Raw genomic sequence first — 19,074 nt, 5'->3', positions numbered from 1 at the left:
GTTAGACCAATTGCCTGCGCGGCGGCAGAAGATTCTTTTACCTCGACACTGACACTTTTCGCCAGAGGGAGGCCCAAATTGTATCTTGTGATATATATCCTCTCCGCCCTCGCCATGAAGCTGTCCAATCCGGGCACTGTCCCCGTCTACACCATTTCTGGCGCATCCACTGCGCGCCCTCTCCCAGACTGGCTTTCTCGCCGCCGGAAGCGCAGTCTAAAGGACGATGCCGAATACCAGAGTCGCGTCGAGCTTCTGCAAGACTTTGAGTTTGAAGAGGCCAGCCAGTGTGTTCGTATAAGTGAAGATGGCGAATGGGTCATGAGCACGGGCACATATAAGCCCCAGTTCCACGTACACAACTTACCACAGCTCTCTCTTTCTTTCGCCAGACACACGACTTCCACCAACGAGACTTTTGTCCTACTCTCTACCGACTACACCAAATCTCTCCACCTCCAGAATGATCGAAAGCTCGAATTCCACACCCCCATGGGCTGTCACTATGAAGTGCGCATTCCTAGATATGGCCGAGACCTGGTATACGACCGACACTCTACTGAGGCTCTCGTTCCGGCTGTTGGTATCGACGCTGATGGCCAAGGAGAAGTTTTTCGCATGAACTTGGAACTTGGAAGATTTATGAAGTCTTATCAGATCGAAGTTGGAGGAGACGACGAATTCGGTGGTGGTCTACAAGGAGGCGTCAATGTTGGCAGTGTAAACTGCGCAGCCATCGCTGAGGATACACACAATCTGCTTGCCTTTGGCACATCAATAGGCACAGTAGAGTTTTGGGATCCCCGCTCAAGATCACGGGTTGCGTTACTTTCCGGCCATGAAGGAGGTGTCACAACAATGGATTTCCATCCGTCGGGCCTATCACTGGCGACTGGCAGCTCAAGTGGCATGATCCAGCTATTCGACCTTCGTCGCCCTACTCCCTTGCTCAAGAAAGACCACGGTTATGGCTTCCCGGTAAAGAAGCTGATACATATGACGACATCTTCACAGGAGAAGAAGATCTTGTCGGCCGACAAGCGCATCATTAAAATCTGGGATGAAGCCTCGGGTGACCCATGGACATCGGTTGAACCTGTGGTGGATATCAACGACGTGGCTTGGTGTAAAAACACCGGCATGCTGCTGACAGCCAACGAGGGCAAGCAGCAGCACGCATTTTTCGTACCCCAGCTGGGCTCAGCGCCAAGGTGGTGCTCATTCTTGGATAACATGGTGGAAGAGATGGCGGAAGAGGTCCGCACCGAGACATACGACAACTACAAGTTCTTGACTTTGCCAGAACTGAAACAGCTCAGCTTGTCGCACTTGATTGGAAAGACCAACTTGCTGCGACCATACATGCACGGATACTTTGTGGCTTCTAAGCTGTATGAACAGGCCAGACTCATCGCAAACCCATATGCATTTGAAGACGAGAGGCAGAAGCGCATCAAGGACAAGGTTGAGAAAGAGCGCTCTAGCCGCATCAGAGGCACCAAGAAGGTCAAGGTCAATCAAAGACTTGTCGACAAGCTTCTCAAGAAGCAAGAGAACAGAAGCCAGGTTGATACCAATGCTGGTCTTTTGGGAGACAAGCGATTCACACAGCTATTCGAAGACGAAGACTTCATGGTTGACGAGAACAGCGGTGAATTCAAGGCTCTCAACCCCAGCACTGCTGTTCAGCAGGCTCTGGAGGCAAAGCATGGATCAGTTCATTTCCAAGGCAAAGACTCTGACGAGGAATCTAGCGATGAGGATGAACCTATCTCTAAGCCCAAGGATGGTGTGGAGATGCGAATCTCGTCAACGCAAAATGAGGGCCGACCACTGAAGGACTCTGCATTGGGCTCAAGACAACATAAATCTACGCGAGTCAACAAGGCGGACCGTGGCGAAGTTCGTGGAGAGAGACAGGTGACGTTTGTGCCAGAGAGGAAGAAGAAGCAGCAGCAACAACAGGAAGAAGAAGAGGCTCCAGCTCCACGGAGGCGAGACTTCAAGTCAAGGCGAAGCGCCAGCTCAAACACATTCAGAAAAATGTGATACCCATGAATTTTGAAACATGAAAAGGAATAAAAAAAGAGGAAAAGGATATATATGTATATACACCGGAACGCCCGTGAGCGAAATCATAATTTCATCAATCCAAAAAAAAAAGCAAAAAATAAAGGCCTTCGCCATTGACCGTTCCCGTCCAAATCCTTTGCGCTTGAACTGCATATCCTCCCTACACGCGCCCGACCACAGCCAAACACACAGACATAAACGCACCGCTCAGCTCCTCGCACTTATTTTCCACCAGAACTACGTCCAACGGCTTTGCTCTCGCTTCGAGCCAGGCCCTTCTCCAGGTCCTCAGGTCGGAGTCGCGGGGTTGGCGGAATGTCGTCGTTGAGCTTCGTTCGTCCCTTGCGACTGGAGCGGGTAGAGCCTTTGACAGAGCGAGGAAACTCGGATCGCCTTGGAGTAAGAGCAGTGGCCACCTTTTTCGTTGATCTTCGAATAGTCTCTTTGATGGTCCATTCACGTTTCTTGGCAATGAAGAAGAGGGAGGCGGTTGTTACTAGCTTGTATGAGCATATGGAGGAATTTGGCCAAGGAATATGGAACATCTGCTTACCACCGATCAAGATGACGACTACAACCACGACGATGATGGCCACCAGGGCTCCGGTCGAGAGGGTTATGGAATTGGCAGAGCTGTCGCCCGCGGCGCCTGCATCCGTTCCATCCTGAGGAGTGATGCTGCCGGATTGACCCTGCCACGAGTTGTCCGTCGCCAGCGGGAAGTAGGCGGAGGTTTGGGACGCCATGATGGTATGCCCTAGGTTTGGCGGCTATGTTTGTATGAGGCGTCTGTATGTCATACGAATCTTCGAGGTTGTCGTATGAGATGTCAAGTATATCGTACGAGAAGTCTTCAAAATAAGCAGATAGCGAAAGCAGAAATAAAAATAAAAATCTACAAGATGCAAAACTCAGACGTCAGGACCGGAGATGGGTCCAAACCGGAGATATGCAGCGCCATAGCCCAGCATTTATTAGGCATTGCCGCCTTCGTTTCTTCTCGCCTCGACTCCTCATCCACTTCTGCCCAGCTATTTCCGCGACAAGTTCCTGCATGCCAAATGCCGGAAAGCGATCCATGTAGTATCAGTTACCGCCCTCCAACGCTCATCGCGCCCCATTTCGCGCACCTCTTGGCTAGACTTGCTGTGACTCCTGTGCCTGGATATCAGAGAGTGCTGGCAGTGCGTCGCCGTGATTGGCCTCGCCTGTCCAGACAAGCGCCGGCGCCAACGGCTCGTGCAGGGGTCGTGGCCAATGAGGTGTACGGGAGCGCAACCTGGCCGTCGCTGGCTTCACCTCAGCGCACCAACGAGCGAGAGCCATCACGGGTCTTGTCTGTGACGGCTCCGTGACAATGTGAGACTAAGAGGGACCTAATTTTGTGACTCGGGGATGCTGGTGCATCGCGCTTATGGAGATTGAGAAGGCCCAGAGGTGATATTGGTGATGTGGGTGATGTGGGTGATGGGTCGTTCGATTTCCCGTTCTAGAGGGGTAGCTTCAGTCGCTGGCCATTTAGCGGCATGAGGACCCTGAAGCAGTGAAGCTTTGTATAATGCAGATGGAGCGGATTGGATACAGAGACGTGCGGCTTCTGACGACCTTGAAGCGACCGCGAGGCGAATCTTAAACGCCGACTATTTGCGGCGTCTCAAGATTTCAGTTGCTTCAGGTGAAGCGCCCAAGGCACGCAGAAGACTTCGCTTCAAGCTTCAACTATGGCACCAAGATTGATAGCAAGAGATTATCATCACATCCAGTTTACAACAGCAATATTCTAGATTACTAATTTTAGCATTCTTTGATGATTTGATAAGCTGCGCCAAGTACTATTGCTATTTATACATGGTTGTTTCAGTCCGGGCATCTGTTACATCTGAGTTGGCCAGAGGGAACAATTTTGTAGTGGTGTCATTTTGATGTTATCTAATCACTTATCAACAAATGATATATACACAAAAGCAGCTTGGTTGATACACTTCAGAATAAATCTACGTTCATCAGTGTTGAACCATTGCTGTATTCTGGCGATGACCGCTATCAAAACTGGGAGGCGCATCGTTCTTTCCCTCTCCAGCTACTGCCTAGATAGACTCGTTTAGCCACAATTGACCGCCTTGACCACAGAAATACAATTTTATAACCAGAAAATGATTTTCTAAATCGTTCATTGTCCCAGAATCTAGATCTTGTAGAGCAATATCGAGATCCTTTGTCTTTTCAATCGTGCGGTGTCTTTCTACGCATCAAGCTCGTCCACTTCAGCCAAGCCCGTACGTCACAGTCTCGAACGCTACACTCTCAAAGCCACTCTCCGTCACTCTCAATGACTGTTGCTATGAGACTTCAAGGCTCTGGGCATGGCCTTGGAAGCTCGCCGTCTGGTAGAAGAAATCCTGGCTTTACGTGGATGAGCAAAGAACCAGACCTCGACGACAAGCTTCAACATGTTCCGGGGCCAGGTTCCCCCAAGACAACTGGAGATGGCCACTCTAGATTCTGGCCTCAGAGTAGCGTTGAGCATAGAGAAGACATTTCCGAGGAATCACTGGCAGAGGGTTTCACGTTTCCACCGCGAGAGAAACCTCGTCCCGGCCAGTTCAGCGATATTCCTCGCCGTGCATCACCTGCAACGCCCGCTACTGCACTGGTCTCCGAATTACTCGAGAAGAAGTTTACCTCGCCACCAAAAGACAAATTTACGATTCCCTTCCCCACCGCCTCGCCTTTGGACTTGCCAGAGCTCTGTCTTCCAAGCAAACCAACTGACATGAGCTCCGGTGTACCAAAGATAGCTGAGCTACCAGTACCTGTACGTTGCAACATAGAAGAGAATGACATGGTATCTGACATTTTCTAGAAGCCAGTGTTTCCCATTCTTTCAGGCCATTCCTATACCAAAGAGTCGGCTGGTTCTCGAAGCGTCTCACCAAAGAGTGCTGAGGAAACAAATAAGGGTACAAGGCTATTGTCACCTCCAGAACATACAGCTTCTCCAGAGCTTAGTCGCTATCAAAAGCTTCTATCCACCGCTACGCACAAAATGACCCCTCCCACAGAAGATAACAACTATCGCCCATCACAACAGCATGTTAAAGCAAAGTCAGTGGGTAGAAACGAACAACGCCATTCAACGCCCAGCATCTGCAGCGATCTGGAGCTTCCCACATACCGTAGCTATCCCAAACCACGGAGTCAACACCATAAGGACTCCTTGATCCAACCAATACCCTGTGCCTCGACCAAAAGTGGTAAGAAGCTGCCACGCCACCGATCAAGTTCAGTTGCAAGCAGCAATATATCTAAAAAGAGGTGCCGTAAGCAACAACCACGCCACCGATCAAGCTCAGTTGCGAGCAGCAATATATCCAAAAAGAGAGCCGCGAAACAGTTTCAAGTCATGACTCATATGTCTGAATATATGAATCAATGTCTCGACATTAACCATGATGCATACGTGGAAGCTCGATCAGAGGCTAAAAGGCTCCGTGGCGATATGCAGCATCAAGAAACAGAGCTTGAAAAGTCGCGTGCGTTGTTGGATGAGAAAGATGCCAAACTCAGCGAAATTGAGAAGCTTTACAAGGAATTGCTCGAAGAAGACACCCGTATCCTTGGAGCCAACAAGAGTATGATCTCGGATCTTGAATCTTTGCGCCAGCAGCTATCTGAAGAAAAGAGACGGTCAGATCTTCTGAAAGAAAAACATCAAGAAAGTCGATCACGGCTTAATGATGCCATCAAAGAACAGCAAGATCTCTTTTCTCGTTCTCGAGATCTCTGTAAAGAGACACTGGATCAATTACGAAAAGACAAGGCGGCTAAAACTTTAGCTTCGGACGCTGTTGACAAGGCTTTGGAAGCTAGCCAGAAGAAACGCGCAGAGATGAAGCAGTGTCTTGAGGAGTATCGCGTGCAAGCGGATAAAGATATCCAACAGAGTGAGACTCCATACTAAAGTGTAATCAGGGTATAGCTGACAAAGAAACAGAGGATCAAGCCATAACCGTCCTGAAGGAGAAGCTAGCCCATCAGGAAAGATTATTGGCTCAAGAGAAGCAACTTGCCGATACTCTGCGTGCTCAGACAGAAGAAATGAATGTAGCACGAGAATGCGTTCGAACATTGGAAGCCAAAGTAGAAGCTTTGATGGCGCATCATACCACACAGAACGAACAACGTCAATTGGATGCTCGGCAAAGCACAGGAATGATGGACATGCTGAATTCGAAGTATTTCAATGTGCTTTGCTAGCTTGAAGAGAGAAGCTAACATATAAGCAGGTTAGATGCTTTGATCAATGGTGGAAATTTTGCCGTGGGTAATATGCTTTCGCGAGATGACTTCGCCGTCGAGCTAGCTATCGTCGAAGAGAGCATCATGAAGAGGTGAGATTCCACAACATCTTTTTGCAGCGCTACCCCAATCTCACAAGAACCAGTTTTTCGCCAGTTATTTTCTCACTAGAGAGCGGGCAAAGAGATTCTTCAAATGTGATAACGCAGTTAGAGTCATCCTTTCGACAGAATCTTGATGATTTCAGAAGAGAAGCATTTCAACTTGCACGTGGATGGGCAGAAAATAAGCAAGACAATGGCGTGCAGATCCAGGGCCTCATCAAACAAGTTCAGGAACTTGGCGGCGGCTTAAAGAAAACAGAAAATATCTGTGAGCACATCGGGCAAAAATTCGACGCTTTAGTTGACAACGAGCAAAGCCAACAGCACACCACCGACACTCACTTACAAGGCTTGACACAGCGTTTTCTGGATCGTGAGGCGAAGCTGGATGATATGGAGAGTCGGCTTGAGCAGGTGCATCAAGGCTTCACAACGAAGATTGATACACTAATCTCTAGAGCCCTTAACACTGACAAAGATACCACTAAATTGATTCGCAGTGCTGCTACTGAGCTTCGAGACGTTTTGGGGCGGGGCTTTGGGCAGGAGAGAGAGAGAATATCGCAGCTACTGGTTGAAAGCGAAAATATTTCCAAAGTTGTTGCTGCTCATGTCGAAGAGCAAAAGGAATCTGCTACAAAGAATAATGACAAAAGCGACGAATTGCAGGCGGCTCTAGAAATTGAACGTGAGGCTGTTGCACGGCTAACTCGCAAACTCCAAGAATTTGAACATCAAGCCCAAAGAAACGAAGTACTTCGTAACCAATGGTTCAAAGAGATCCAAAGTGTTGAAGCAGCACGAGCGCAGCTGAAGACAATACAAGAACAAACCTCACCTACCAATGATTGTGAGAAGAAGATCGACAGGCTTGTGGAAATCAGCGAACTTATTCGGTCGTCAACCAGCTATCTAGCTACAGAGAGTGAATGGATCCAACAAGAACTGGTAGCTAGAGCTCCAGAGCCAACTGTCGAGGTGGACAATAACTCGTCAGCATTTACCATTCAGTCAAGCAGAGGGGTAGAAAACCGACCAGCGGCGAAGGATGATGGTGCGTTCCGCAAAGTCACTGTCCATAGTCCTGATCCGAGAGAGAGCTCGCCATCACCTCCACCAACAGTGATGCAGGAGCAAAAGCGGCGTCGTGAAACTACGCAGCTTAAGTCTATTCTCAAGGGACAGATCCAGTCTAGTACGCTAGAGGTTGACCAGAACAAGCCCCCAGATCTTTCGAATGGCTCTCCTGGTAAAGCGAGCGCTTCATCAAAACAAATGGTTGCTGAAATATGTTCTAGAATGGTTCGACATGACTGGAGCTTTCCGACTGTTGCCGATTTCGAAAGGGACATTCAGCTAACCAGTAAGAAGCGAGAGAGTCCCCAGGACAACACGATAACTTCGCGGCTCGATAACCCCAGCTACCAGAACGCAAAGAAGTCCAAAATTATAAGCTATATGAACGAGTAAACCTAATGAAGAAGTGAGATCGGTAACGGGTCAGATGTAGATAAATGGTATTTTTGTGAGAATTGTGTTTTAGAATTGTATTATAGAATTGTATTTTGGACCGGGAATACCCCCTCTAATAAGTAGCTCAAATCTGTTATTGTTCATAGTCTAACAATTTTCACATAAAGCAATCGTCTTGAGCAGAAATGTGTTGAGAGTGAATTTCTTTGCTTTTTTTTGATTTCGAAACAGATAATATATATCTCGACTCTCTAGCGCATCGAGCGCAGTGCCAGCCCACCCTCGAACTCCAGAAATGCTCTTCATGTTGTACATATACACAGCTGCGGGCTCTGAAATATCCGAACGGCCCGCAACCCAATCATTATCTTGACAATCCCTGACCGTACGGTGGGATCGATGCCGCTCGGGGGAGAAGGGGAATCGTTTTCTTTCATTTCGATCGCTTTTTCGTTTCTAAGAACAGGACCTTCTTTCGAACTAATAAAGAGGCGCCATTAGCAAACCTGATGTGAAAGCTGCTGACTGGAAATTAAACTCGTACCTATCGGGTCATATTTCAGCATTCCCATCATGGCACTTGTTCTGGGTCGCTTGAAGGTATAGAAGAAGCCGGTCATGGCCATGGAGATGAGCCGGACGTTGATCAATCTCGCCTTTGCTGCAGTGGACGTCAGCTGGGTTCAATCTGTGTGTAGGTTTGCAAGGGAAGATGCCGAGGTCCGATTGGAGCAAGCAAGCGCAAAACTCACCTTTCTTGGCCATTTTGTCGATACCTTGGACGCTCAAATGATGTCGTTCGACATAATCGCGATAGCAGCGTAAATTCCTGGTATGGCGGGATGCTTGATCCGGAAGAAAGTGTTGCCGAAGATCCGATGGAGGTGGATATCCGTACCCGTCGTATTCTAGTGAGTGTTTGAGGCGGCGCCATATCCATGGAAGCTTTACAGTGGCCGTGCCGCGCCGATAGCGGCTTACTTTTCGCTCTGTTCCAGCTAATTCAAGTAAGCTTCAAGGTTCTTACTAGGGGTCCCCAGGGGTACCGCTGCCACTGCGCAGGGGTCTGATATCAGAAAAATACCAGCGCCGTAATTCCAGCATCGCCGGTATGAGCGAGTAGATGTGCATCAGCTCTGCGCTGACAGAGACACTGTAGCACAGGAATTCGCAATTTCTACCATGTCCATTTAGCTTACGGAGGATTCAACGGCCCTATCACGCAGCAGGTTTTGATGGAGTATGTAAGCCTGTTATGTAGCAACTGATAAAGACTGCAGCCCAAGTGATGTAGGGGGAAAGCCACGAACGAAGTCGGTCTCAAAAGCCAACGAAAAAAAAAAAAAGCATCCGCCCTTTTGGCTTTTCTGGTAGCGCTCCAGCTTTATCTCCGCAGTCTTTGTGGATTTTGGAATTTCTTCTTTCTACAACTCATCAACAGCATCGCCATCGTTGAAGTTGGGCATTATGTCGAGAGCTCTGTTGGCCGGCAGCAAAGCGCTGCCGGGCGCGAGACTGCTGCTAGGCGCCTCCCGGATATCAGGTAAGATTCTTTTGAAGTCTCTCTCTTCGGCTGTTCTTTCTTCCACGGTTCCATCTCTCTTTGGTTGCGCTCTTCGCTGCATTTCGCCTCAATTGCGAATCCTCCAAACGGACACCGAGCAAGGGGGTTATAGTGCGACGGCAATGATACGGATTCGATGGAACGCAGCACAAGCTCTGTCTAGCTTAGAGCCTCCGGGGAAGCTCGATTTCCATTACCACGACTCATGACGAATCTGCAATATCCAACAGCGTCCAGGCTGCGTCTGGGCCATCCTTGCTGTCCCAAAGCAACAAATGCCGCAGCCATCCTCGCCGTTTGACCAATCTGGACAGCACGACAGGCGAGGCGTGGAGCGACTCATGCGCTGATTTTGGTTCCGCTGTGTCACGATATGCCAGATGAGGCGTGGTGGTGAAGCCCTTCCCGGCTTACGGGCCTGGACCAAAGCGGCTGCTGCAAGCGCGTAGATCCCGTGGATTTCCTTTGCCATCAGCCGACAATTTCCATGGCGCTGGACGCATAAGAACGACGCAGAGCTGCTCCACACAATTTTTTAAATTCCCCCGCCATCAGACTGCCTTCTTCCCCATCATTTCTGAAAGTGTTTTTTTTTCTTTGGCCCTTATCTAGATCTCTTGCTAACTTGACGGGAAAAAAAAAAAGATCTAGAAAGCGCCGGTTATCGGCGATCTTTGCTCACGCTTTCCACCCCGCCATCTAGAACACTTCAACCCCACCATCGCAGACTTGTTCCTCGATCATTCTCAACGACCGCGAAAATGGGCCGCCTCAACATCAACAACATCAACCCACACGTCCGCGCCGCCGAATATGCCGTCCGCGGTGAGCTCGCCGTCAAGTCGGAGGAGCTGCGTGCGCGCCTGAACAAGGGCGACACCAGCCTGCCCTTTGACAAGATCGTCTCGGCCAACATTGGCAACCCCCAGCAGCTGGACCAGAAGCCCATCACCTTCTTCCGCCAGGTGCTCAGTCTACTCGAGTTCCCCAATCTGCTGGAGAAGGAGGATGTCCTGATCAACCATCTTGGCTACAAGACCGACGTCATCGAGCGTGCCAAGTGGCTGCTCAAGCAGTGCGGCTCTGTTGGTGCCTACAGCGCCAGCAGCGGTGTGTACGCTATCAAGGAGAGCATTGCCAAGTTCCTCGAGAGTGAGTGGCATTTACTTCACATTTGAGAGTTTTGGTCTGGATCTGATTTACTGACGTTGTGGCTCTCTAGAGCGAGACGGCTTCTCTGCCAACCCTGACCACATCTACCTCTCTGCCGGTGCCTCGTCCGGAGTCAACACTCTTCTTCACATCCTCTCCGAGTCCGACAAGTCTGGTGTCCTCGTCCCCATCCCTCAGTATCCTCTCTACACCGCCACCCTCTCCGTCCTCGACGCCACCTGCGTTCCCTACTACCTCGACGAATCCAAGGCCTGGGCCACCGACCTCGCCACCATCCGAGGAGCATACGACAAGGCCAAGGCTGACGGCGTCGACGTTCGCGCCATTGTCGTCATCAACCCCGGTAACCCTACCGGAGCCTCCCTTTCCGAGGAAGATGTCCGCTCTGTGATCGACTTCGCCAGCAAGGAGAAGCTCGTCATCATGGCCGACGAGGTCTACCAGACCAACGTCTTCATTGGCAAGTTCCACAGCTTCAAGGGTGTCCTGCGCAAGCTGCAGCAAGAGAACCCCGGAAAGTACGATGATGTCGAACTCGCCTCTCTGCACAGTATCTCTAAGGGCATGGTTGGCGAGTGCGGTCACCGTGGTGGTTACTTTGAGCTGGTCGGATTTGACGCCGAGGTCGAGGCCGCCATCTACAAATTTGTCTCCATCATGCTCTGCGCGCCCGTCATCGCCCAGTGCCTTGTTGAGCTCATGGTCAACCCTCCCCAGCCTGGCGAGCCCTCATTCGAGCTCTATGACAAGGAGTACAACGCAGTTGCCAACGGTCTCCGTGAGCGCGCCAATGCTCTTCACAAGGCCTTTGAGCAGATGGAGGGTGTCGAGTGCGGCGAGCCCCAGGGCGCCATGTATCTCTTCCCCTCCATCAACCTGTCCCAGAAGGCTGTTGAAGCTGCCAAGTCTGAGAACCGCACGCCTGACGAGTTTTACTGCATGAGACTGCTCGAGGCCACCGGCGTCTGTGTCATCCCCGGCAGCGGCTTCGGACAGAAGGAGGGCACCCTGCACTTCCGTACCACTTTCCTTGCTCCCGGAACTGAGTGGGTTGACAGAATCACCAAGTTCCACAAGGAGTTTATGGACAAGTACAGGTAAATGCTCTGAAGTAAAGAATTTTCTTTTGCACGTCAAGAGGAGGTAGAGGTGTTTTTCATTGGGAAAAGTGAGCGAATACTTGGAAATTTCCTGTTGTGGCGTCTTCAAGTGTGAAGCGGAATGGATATAGCATAATCTCCTTAGAAATCGATAGATATGGGCTCTTATTGTTAGGTATATAGAGAAGATGGCCTACTTTTGTGACAAACACTCCACACCACTAGATCAAACATATTCAAACTTGAGTCTGTGATTAGAATCACATTTTCTTCTTTCGTTTGCTGTAATCACTTCATGTAAATTTGTATGACGGACCACTCATAGGGAACAACGTTTGATGATTCTGTTTTGTTTCTGTTCTCTCTCTTAATGTATCGGAGGAGAAGACGAAAATTCTACGGCTACCTCTCTCCGCTCTGTCTTTCTAATACTTAATCATCACCTTCCCCAATTACAATTGCTCATGCTCTCTCACTGCCCCTTAGTCTAACAGCCTGGCCGTACTTTTGCAGCTTTGTAATCAGCTGGTCACCCTGGCGAACGACATCCTGGTACTGCTTGTTCTTGTCATCAGGTCGGTTGGTCTCGATGACGCCCTTGCCGGAGACGCGGTCGATGGTGCAGGGGATGCGGCCAGCGGCGATGAATCGAGCAAGATCGCTATTCACAGATTTATATTAGCATTTGCTTTAAGAGAAAAAAGAAATCAAGACGATTGGTGCAGCAAAGTTGCAACTTACCGGTCCAAAAAGTCCACAGTGACACCAAAGTCGTTTGCCATGCTTTCTAGGCCGACGACTCGGTAGCTCTGCAGCAGCTGCTGGTACGCACGAAGACGCATCTCTCGGATGAACCAGCTCTTGTGCTCATGCAGGTAGCGGTCGTGGTTCAAGAACTGCTCCTCAACCGAGGCGAGGGACTGGAAGAAGGTCTTGTAGTTGCCGTTGTACAGGCTGCTGACCAACAGAGCAAGGGGGCTGAAATCAATGGCCATCTCGGCCTCGGGCTGGTCGGAGCTGGAGCCCAGAGTCGTCAGGTTGACCGCGGTGGTGGTGGCTGTCTTGGGGAGCTTATCGCCCATGGAGTCATCCGCGCCGGGGCCAGCGCTCAGGGCACCGCTGAGAGCTAATAGCTTGTCCTCGCCATCGCCCATGATAGCCTTGATCTCGGGGGCATCGACAACCTTGGACTTGAAGTCGACGCGCTTGAGGGATACGGAGCCGGCGAGGACGGAGTAGACGACGAGGTTGGAGTAGGTGCAGAGTTCGTAGCTGGTGAATGTGGAGAGGGAGTCGAGCAGCAGCGGCGCGGCGGTGTTGTATGCGCGGACGGTGAGGAGGTGCAGGCCCTCGTAGGCCTTTAGGCGATTGCGGCGGTCCCAGTCACCACCGGTCTCGACGAGTGCCTTTGCTCGCTCGACTTGCTTCTTGACGAGGGGCTTGTCACCGTAGAAGAGACCCATGCGTATCGTGGCGAGGACCAGGTCGATCTTGGTGCCCAGGATGCCAGTCTTTTCAAATAAGCTTTCGAACTCGGCAATTGCTTTGTCCTGCATGGAGATGTGGTCAGCTCAGATCAGCTCGCCAAGCCTGCAGTATTTTCTCTTGCTCAAAGCTCCCCAAGTGGACGGTTGCAGCATCATTACAGCCCGTCAGAGGAATGGATCCGTACCTTGTCGCCCACTCGAGCCCAAAAGTCTGCCCGCTTGCCCTTGGCAGCCATGACTTCGGTCTCGCCAGCCTGCTCCTCCGCTTCATCCTGCTCCTTCTGGAACTCGGCCAGTTCTCTGTCATTGTCCTCCTTCAGCTTGTTGTATAGATCCTCGTCCCACGGCAGGTTGGCTGCCCCAGGTGCCGCCTTGGTCGCCACCATGCCCACCAGGCTCGATTTCCGGCTCGGAGGCTTACCCGCTGCTGAGGAGCTGCTCTCGCCCACTGCATTCAGGATGCCTTCGATCGGATGGGCCAGGTATCGGTAGAAGGGCGCCATCTTGTCCTGAGAGATGGCATCCTGCAGGGCCTTGGCGGCGGCCTGCTGGGCCTGTTTGGAAGCGTAGGCATTTGTGAGGGTGAAGACGTGCTGGGAGAGCGGCAGCAAGGGCCACTTGACGTATTGCGGATCTGCGCCCATGATGGCGACGACAGCTCTATCGAGGTCCGGGGCGGATTGAAGTCGAGAAACTGGTGAGGTGAGTGAATGTGAAGTTTGGGAGAGACAGCTGTTGTTTTGGTATAATTGAGCAGAGCAATATGACGAAGCTGCGATTCGATTCGAGCTTCCAGGCGAGGCACTGGGCTGGCACCTTGCCGCTTGGAGACTAGTGGCCTCAGCGCAAGGCTTCAGCGAGACACGCACCACTGAAGCGCCTACAGTTCAGGCGCTCTGGATTACCTCATCCGCCTGAAGGAGGGGCAACATTGCATGGAAACTGATGCCAGCTGGGATGGCCTACCCTAGAGCCAAGCCAGTTTACGGGGGGGATTTGCCAGCTATTACGTCGTTCTGTATCTCGATGAGCCTCAAATAGCCTGCGTGACCAATCTGCGTATAATCAAATCTCCCAAGCATTTCCTTTTCGCCTTTATTTCCTCTTTTGCTGGATGAAGTGAGATTAGGCTGCGTCTTAACCACTTGGTCTGTAGCATTGAGGCTTACTTCAGGCACATCCCTGTCAAACTGTCAGACTTGGGTGCCTCGCATTTAACCCAGCCTCTTGGTGACATTCTATCAATGACATCAAATGACACGTATGGCCTGATGTGATATCTATATTCCACATCCGCCACTCAATTCGACACAAAAACATATTCTCACTTAAAGTATCGCATATATCTGCGTAATTGAGCCTCGTATTCTGCTGCATTGTCCATCTCATCTGCATTACTATATCTACCGATAACATGGTCAACTTCTCTCAACTCCCCTATGAACTGCGCGAAAAGATATGGCTCGACACCATAGAGCCTCGTCTTGTTGGTCTCATCCCTCGTCGAGTTGGAAGGGGGCTCTGGAGTGTTAAAAGCACCGCCCGCCCTCCCGTTGCCCTTCACATCAACCGGGAATCTCGTCACATCCTAAACAGTCACTACCAATACTTGGAAGCCCGGACTGTTTTGAATCACAAGCTGGCCTCGTGGCCCTACGAGGTGTGGCCAATTGTGCTGGATTCCTCACCGTGGATTCTGTTCAACTTTGATATCGACACTCTTCACTTTGCGGATACGACTCCTCCTGATAAGCCTCTGCCGGATACTGAAGCGCAGAAAGAGATGCCGAAAACGCCTACAAATGCCATGGATCTCCTTATACTTAAAGAGTCCGGGACAACGTTTGGACCGGGATTCCGTGCAATGCTTGATGCAAACTCGCGCATCCAAGACTGGCCATATCTTCTAGAAGCCAAAGACCTCAGCGATGATTACGTCTACGGCGCAGATCCCGGACTACTCAACTGGACGCATATCCGCTATGTCCGATTTGACTTCAACATGTTCCTATCGGATCTCGCCATTTGGTGGGGAATCATGCATCCTTTTGTGAAGTGGATGCAGCAGGCCGCTATACATGTCGAGACCCCCAGTGATCCGATACGGAGTTGCGATCTTGTCATGGTGAGCGGCCGAGGAAACAAGCGGAAGCTGGAGAGAACATTACGAGTTGCTCTTCGTCCAGAGCAGGAATTCGATCCAGAATATCAGTCCCTATCTCCTATTGAGCAGCTGGAGCAGTACGGGGTCGTGGTGTTTGGGGAGGTTCTGCCTACGCCTGAGAGCAAGGCCATTCTTTTCGAAGTTGTGGATCCTCTCATTGGAAACGAAGCAATCTCCAAATGGAAACAGTTTTCGATCAATCAAAGATTGTCAAGGCCACCAGGGCCCTTGGTTCTCCCGAGAGCAACGCCGTTTGGGGTAGACATGGAAGTCTTGTGGCAGATGGCGAAACTCAGAAGGGGCTTGGTCCATGGGGAGATGTCCCCGGTTCATGGATTGTGTCTCGCAGACTATGGAATAGATGGCGGGTTCCGTGGTAGGACCTGAATTCTTTCTCTCTTACATTCTCCTTCTTGATATATCACAGCTATAGGCATTGGCATTTTCACATGACTAGACTATACGATGTTAGGTCCAAGTCACGTTCTTAACGTATAAATGTTGAAAAGCGGAATTTTGATTCTTTTCTAGAACAAAGCGATGAGCAAAGAGTACAATATCTAACCGAATTTATGAAATCAGAACACCATTAAGCCAAACGCAATACGCCACCCACCATCATCAAAAACATTATGAATCCGCCGGTAATAACTGCAAAAACTCCACCACGTCCTCCCATATAGCCTCTGGCTGCTCCATCTGGGCAAAGTGGCCTCCCTTGGGGTGCCGCTTGAAGAATACCATGTCACCGCTCCCAGCAATCCACTCCTTTGGCGAACCCATGACCTCCCAAGGGAAAAAGGAGTAGCCAAAGAGTTTCGGCTTGGCAATGTAGAGTTTCTTCTGCACTGAGGTGGCTGCATCTCTGCCTTGAGGGAAGAATTGGCGGTAGCAGTACAATGACGTTCCTATGCATCCAGTCAGGAAGTATAGAGCCGCTCCCGCAATGGCCTCGTCCATCAGCTCGATAGAGTAGGGAGAAGCTGTGGAGTTGTTTGATTCTTGGTTGACAATGTGAGAATTTGGAGGGAATGAAGCCGGATCAGTCCAGTCGAGAAACTTCTCGCCAATCCAGGCGAGTACTGCAATTGGACTGGTCGCTATAGCCAGTCCGACGGTAGACGGCCTGGTGGCATGCATCCCCATGTATGATACAGCACCCGTGACGAACCACTCGTATCTCTTCATGGCAATCTTATCCTCCTCGTCAATGTCGTCGAGGGTGGCGCCCTCCGGCATTGGGACTGGAGAGAAGTTGATGAGGACGCCCTTGCAGTTTGGAGAGTTGTAGCCGTTGTAGCGGGATATGAAGGATCCCACATCGCCTCCTTGGCTGATGTAAGTCTTGAATCCAAGTGTTTTGGACATGAGGTGATCCAGCATGTAACTGGCGTCGGTGACTGTAAAGTTTCGGTGCATCGGAGGGGCGTCAGATAGTCCGTACCCTGGGAGTGATGGCACGATGATGTGGTACGGCAGGCTGTCTTCATCAGGGTACTTCTCTCGCAGCAGCTTGAAAAGCGGCAGAAATTCAAAGAAAGATCCGGGCCAGCCGTGATTGAAGAGTACTGCCACCGCGTCCTTCTTCTTAGAGAAGAGTGCCATGAAGTGGATATCGATGGAGACATCACTTGGAGAGCCGTCTTCATTAGGAGCCGGTATCGCTGTTTTGAAATTTGGAAAAGAATTGACGAGCTTCTCTCTCTCCTCCCTATGGCAAATAAAGTTATCAATACTTGTTCTAAAAACTTCCTGGTTTTTTAACAGTAGTTTTGATGAGACCACATACCAGATAAAACCATTCTGCCATCTTTCCTTGGCGGCTACGAGCCAGTCGCGTGTTACGCCAAACTCTTGGGACTTGTCGGCGCCGGTGTTTTCGTAGTTTGGAGTTGCTATGTGGGAAAGCTCCACAAGTGTGTTCATGCGAGTTAACTCGGCTTTAGGGAAGGCCATTGTGTATGGCTTGATGGCCTTCTTGTCGGCCGTGCTTGGTAGCAGGCCATGACGCTTGATCAAAACCATTGTGTGAAGAAGAAAAAGAGAAGGAGAAGGGAAAGCACAGAATGTAAAAAGTAAGATTAAAAGTAAGAGGCAAGAAGAAATGTGATGTATCCTACAAAGTGATGTGTTGTTGAATATGACAATTGACAAAGCGTGTGAACCAGACTCTTGGCTTTTCTTGACTTGGGTTCCGATGGTAAGGTAATTGAACATTAATATATAGGCCTACGCAAGACAGCTTCTTCTCCTTATCTCCCCTCTCGGGCCGGTCCCAATATTCTCGCCTTACTGATTCAGGATGTTACCTTGGTTGAATGTGACCAGCATGCGTAACACCTATATCTGATAGGATAATCATCATCGGGGCTGTATGTATGTACAAGTATGTCTGCATTTGCCATTCGGCCTACGCGTCTCGCCAACCATTCCAGAATCGGGAAAGGTGTATGGATATCAGCCCGCGCACCCCAATATGACTAGGGAGGAGTACTCCGACAGGAGGGTATTTGTAGCAATGACAGAGTCTCTCGGGACTCTTCAGCTGATGCTAGTGGTACAAAAGTAGTATGCTTTGCCAACGATTACGGAGTAAGTGGCCGCTTCTGCTGCTCTGTTAGCCGCTTGTGATGGTTCTTTTGCTACCAATCAATGCTTTGTAAATGTCTCAAATGTCTCAGAACTTTCAAGCTAGTAGTATTTTCCAACTTGTTTCCAAGGATATTAGTAAGTGGATGGAGTAGTAGTAGCCTAGTAGGGCGTCTTATGTGAAATGCCAGATCTATCGTGGCACTCGTTACTAGCATTAAGGCGCAGGGATCGGGCCGTGTTGATCTTTGCCCACTTAGGGCCGCTCTGTCCACTAATTGCCTGAATAGTCGATACACGCTGAAGGGGAGAACAAGGACGAAAGACTGGGAGCGATAGCCGGCTGGGTTTTGACCCTGTTGGCCCATACGAGGTTACGACGGATGCAGTACACATGTTTAGTCTTTACTTTTGTCTCAGCGTCTAGGATAGCTGGGAGAAAGAGTGCTAAGCGATTGACTGCATACGTGTATGCGTATATACTGCCAGGGGTCCCCGGTGCTTCTTCTGCCAGGGCTTGGTGAAGCACGATTCCCCAAATTATGGATTACTGCTCTCAGTTAGGTATATGCAGCCCAATAAATAAACCACACTAGCAACGCAAAGGACTAAACATTTCAGATAGATAGGTAGGTATTCAAGGGCAAGTATCCACAGGGATTCAGATTGCTGGAGCTCTTTGTGCTAGATCCTATTACTTTTACTACTACCGCTTTTGGGTATCCTGGCCAGTTCACAAGTAGAGTACTGTGCAGCAGCAAATACTACTACTCAGACAATTATTTAAGCGATCTCAAAACAACGAGCCGCGAAATATCGGCGAATGCTACTGTACGCGGCTATTCGGTACCTCTCATACGAATGCGAGTAGACGCCAAAAAAGCTGCACATGCTGCTTACTATCTAAATGTACGCGTATGTTGCTGCAAAGTTGGCCGACCTCAACCCCCGCGTCACTCTGAGCACTCGTGTGCCGGGAAGCAAAGTGCCGAAAATGCCTGGTAGGACAAATCAACAAATCTTGGAATCCTGGAATCTTGGAATCTTG

At 50.1% G+C, this 19,074-nt stretch overlaps 7 protein-coding genes across 7 annotated transcripts; 4 read left to right on the top strand and 3 right to left on the bottom strand.

Annotated features, from left to right (window-relative positions):
• Positions 1 to 114: 114 nt before the first annotated feature.
• Positions 115 to 2,049, top strand: TGAM01_v202542 (hypothetical protein; the record flags this gene model as incomplete). Its single annotated transcript, XM_018804987.1, has 1 exon — positions 115 to 2,049. The coding sequence occupies one exon, from the start codon at positions 115 to 117 to the stop codon at positions 2,047 to 2,049; it is 1,935 nt and encodes a 644-aa protein (XP_018661711.1).
• A 245-nt stretch (positions 2,050 to 2,294) lies between these two features.
• On the bottom strand, positions 2,295 to 2,819 carry TGAM01_v202541 (hypothetical protein; the record flags this gene model as incomplete). Its single annotated transcript, XM_018804986.1, has 2 exons — positions 2,295 to 2,569; positions 2,627 to 2,819. The coding sequence occupies 2 exons, from the start codon at positions 2,817 to 2,819 to the stop codon at positions 2,295 to 2,297; spliced, it is 468 nt and encodes a 155-aa protein (XP_018661710.1).
• Positions 2,820 to 4,402: 1,583 nt separating this feature from the next.
• TGAM01_v202540 (hypothetical protein) lies at positions 4,403 to 7,946 on the top strand (the record flags this gene model as incomplete). The annotated part of the gene is made up of 5 exons (XM_018804985.1): positions 4,403 to 4,888; positions 4,937 to 6,017; positions 6,068 to 6,308; positions 6,360 to 6,464; positions 6,620 to 7,946. 5 exons carry the CDS (start codon positions 4,403 to 4,405, stop codon positions 7,944 to 7,946), a joined length of 3,240 nt encoding a protein of 1,079 aa, XP_018661709.1.
• A 2,328-nt stretch (positions 7,947 to 10,274) lies between these two features.
• On the top strand, positions 10,275 to 11,787 carry TGAM01_v202539 (aminotransferase class I and II; the record flags this gene model as incomplete). The annotated part of the gene is made up of 2 exons (XM_018804984.1): positions 10,275 to 10,665; positions 10,736 to 11,787. The coding sequence occupies 2 exons, from the start codon at positions 10,275 to 10,277 to the stop codon at positions 11,785 to 11,787; spliced, it is 1,443 nt and encodes a 480-aa protein (XP_018661708.1).
• Positions 11,788 to 12,248: 461 nt separating this feature from the next.
• On the bottom strand, positions 12,249 to 13,917 carry TGAM01_v202538 (26S proteasome regulatory subunit N7; the record flags this gene model as incomplete). Its single annotated transcript, XM_018804983.1, has 3 exons — positions 12,249 to 12,447; positions 12,528 to 13,336; positions 13,459 to 13,917. 3 exons carry the CDS (start codon positions 13,915 to 13,917, stop codon positions 12,249 to 12,251), a joined length of 1,467 nt encoding a protein of 488 aa, XP_018661707.1.
• A 770-nt stretch (positions 13,918 to 14,687) lies between these two features.
• TGAM01_v202537 (hypothetical protein) lies at positions 14,688 to 15,824 on the top strand (the record flags this gene model as incomplete). The annotated part of the gene is made up of 1 exon (XM_018804982.1): positions 14,688 to 15,824. The coding sequence occupies one exon, from the start codon at positions 14,688 to 14,690 to the stop codon at positions 15,822 to 15,824; it is 1,137 nt and encodes a 378-aa protein (XP_018661706.1).
• Positions 15,825 to 16,067: 243 nt separating this feature from the next.
• On the bottom strand, positions 16,068 to 17,654 carry TGAM01_v202536 (epoxide hydrolase 1; the record flags this gene model as incomplete). The annotated part of the gene is made up of 2 exons (XM_018804981.2): positions 16,068 to 17,148; positions 17,227 to 17,654. 2 exons carry the CDS (start codon positions 17,652 to 17,654, stop codon positions 16,068 to 16,070), a joined length of 1,509 nt encoding a protein of 502 aa, XP_018661705.2.
• Positions 17,655 to 19,074: the final 1,420 nt, after the last annotated feature.

The sequence above is a fragment of the Trichoderma gamsii genome, assembly GCF_001481775.2.
Source record: "Trichoderma gamsii strain T6085 chromosome Unknown Scaffold_6.2, whole genome shotgun sequence".
Taxonomy (NCBI): domain Eukaryota; kingdom Fungi; phylum Ascomycota; class Sordariomycetes; order Hypocreales; family Hypocreaceae; genus Trichoderma; species Trichoderma gamsii.
Note: the sequence above shows the minus strand (reverse complement) of the source record. Positions and strands in the feature narration are given on the sequence as shown.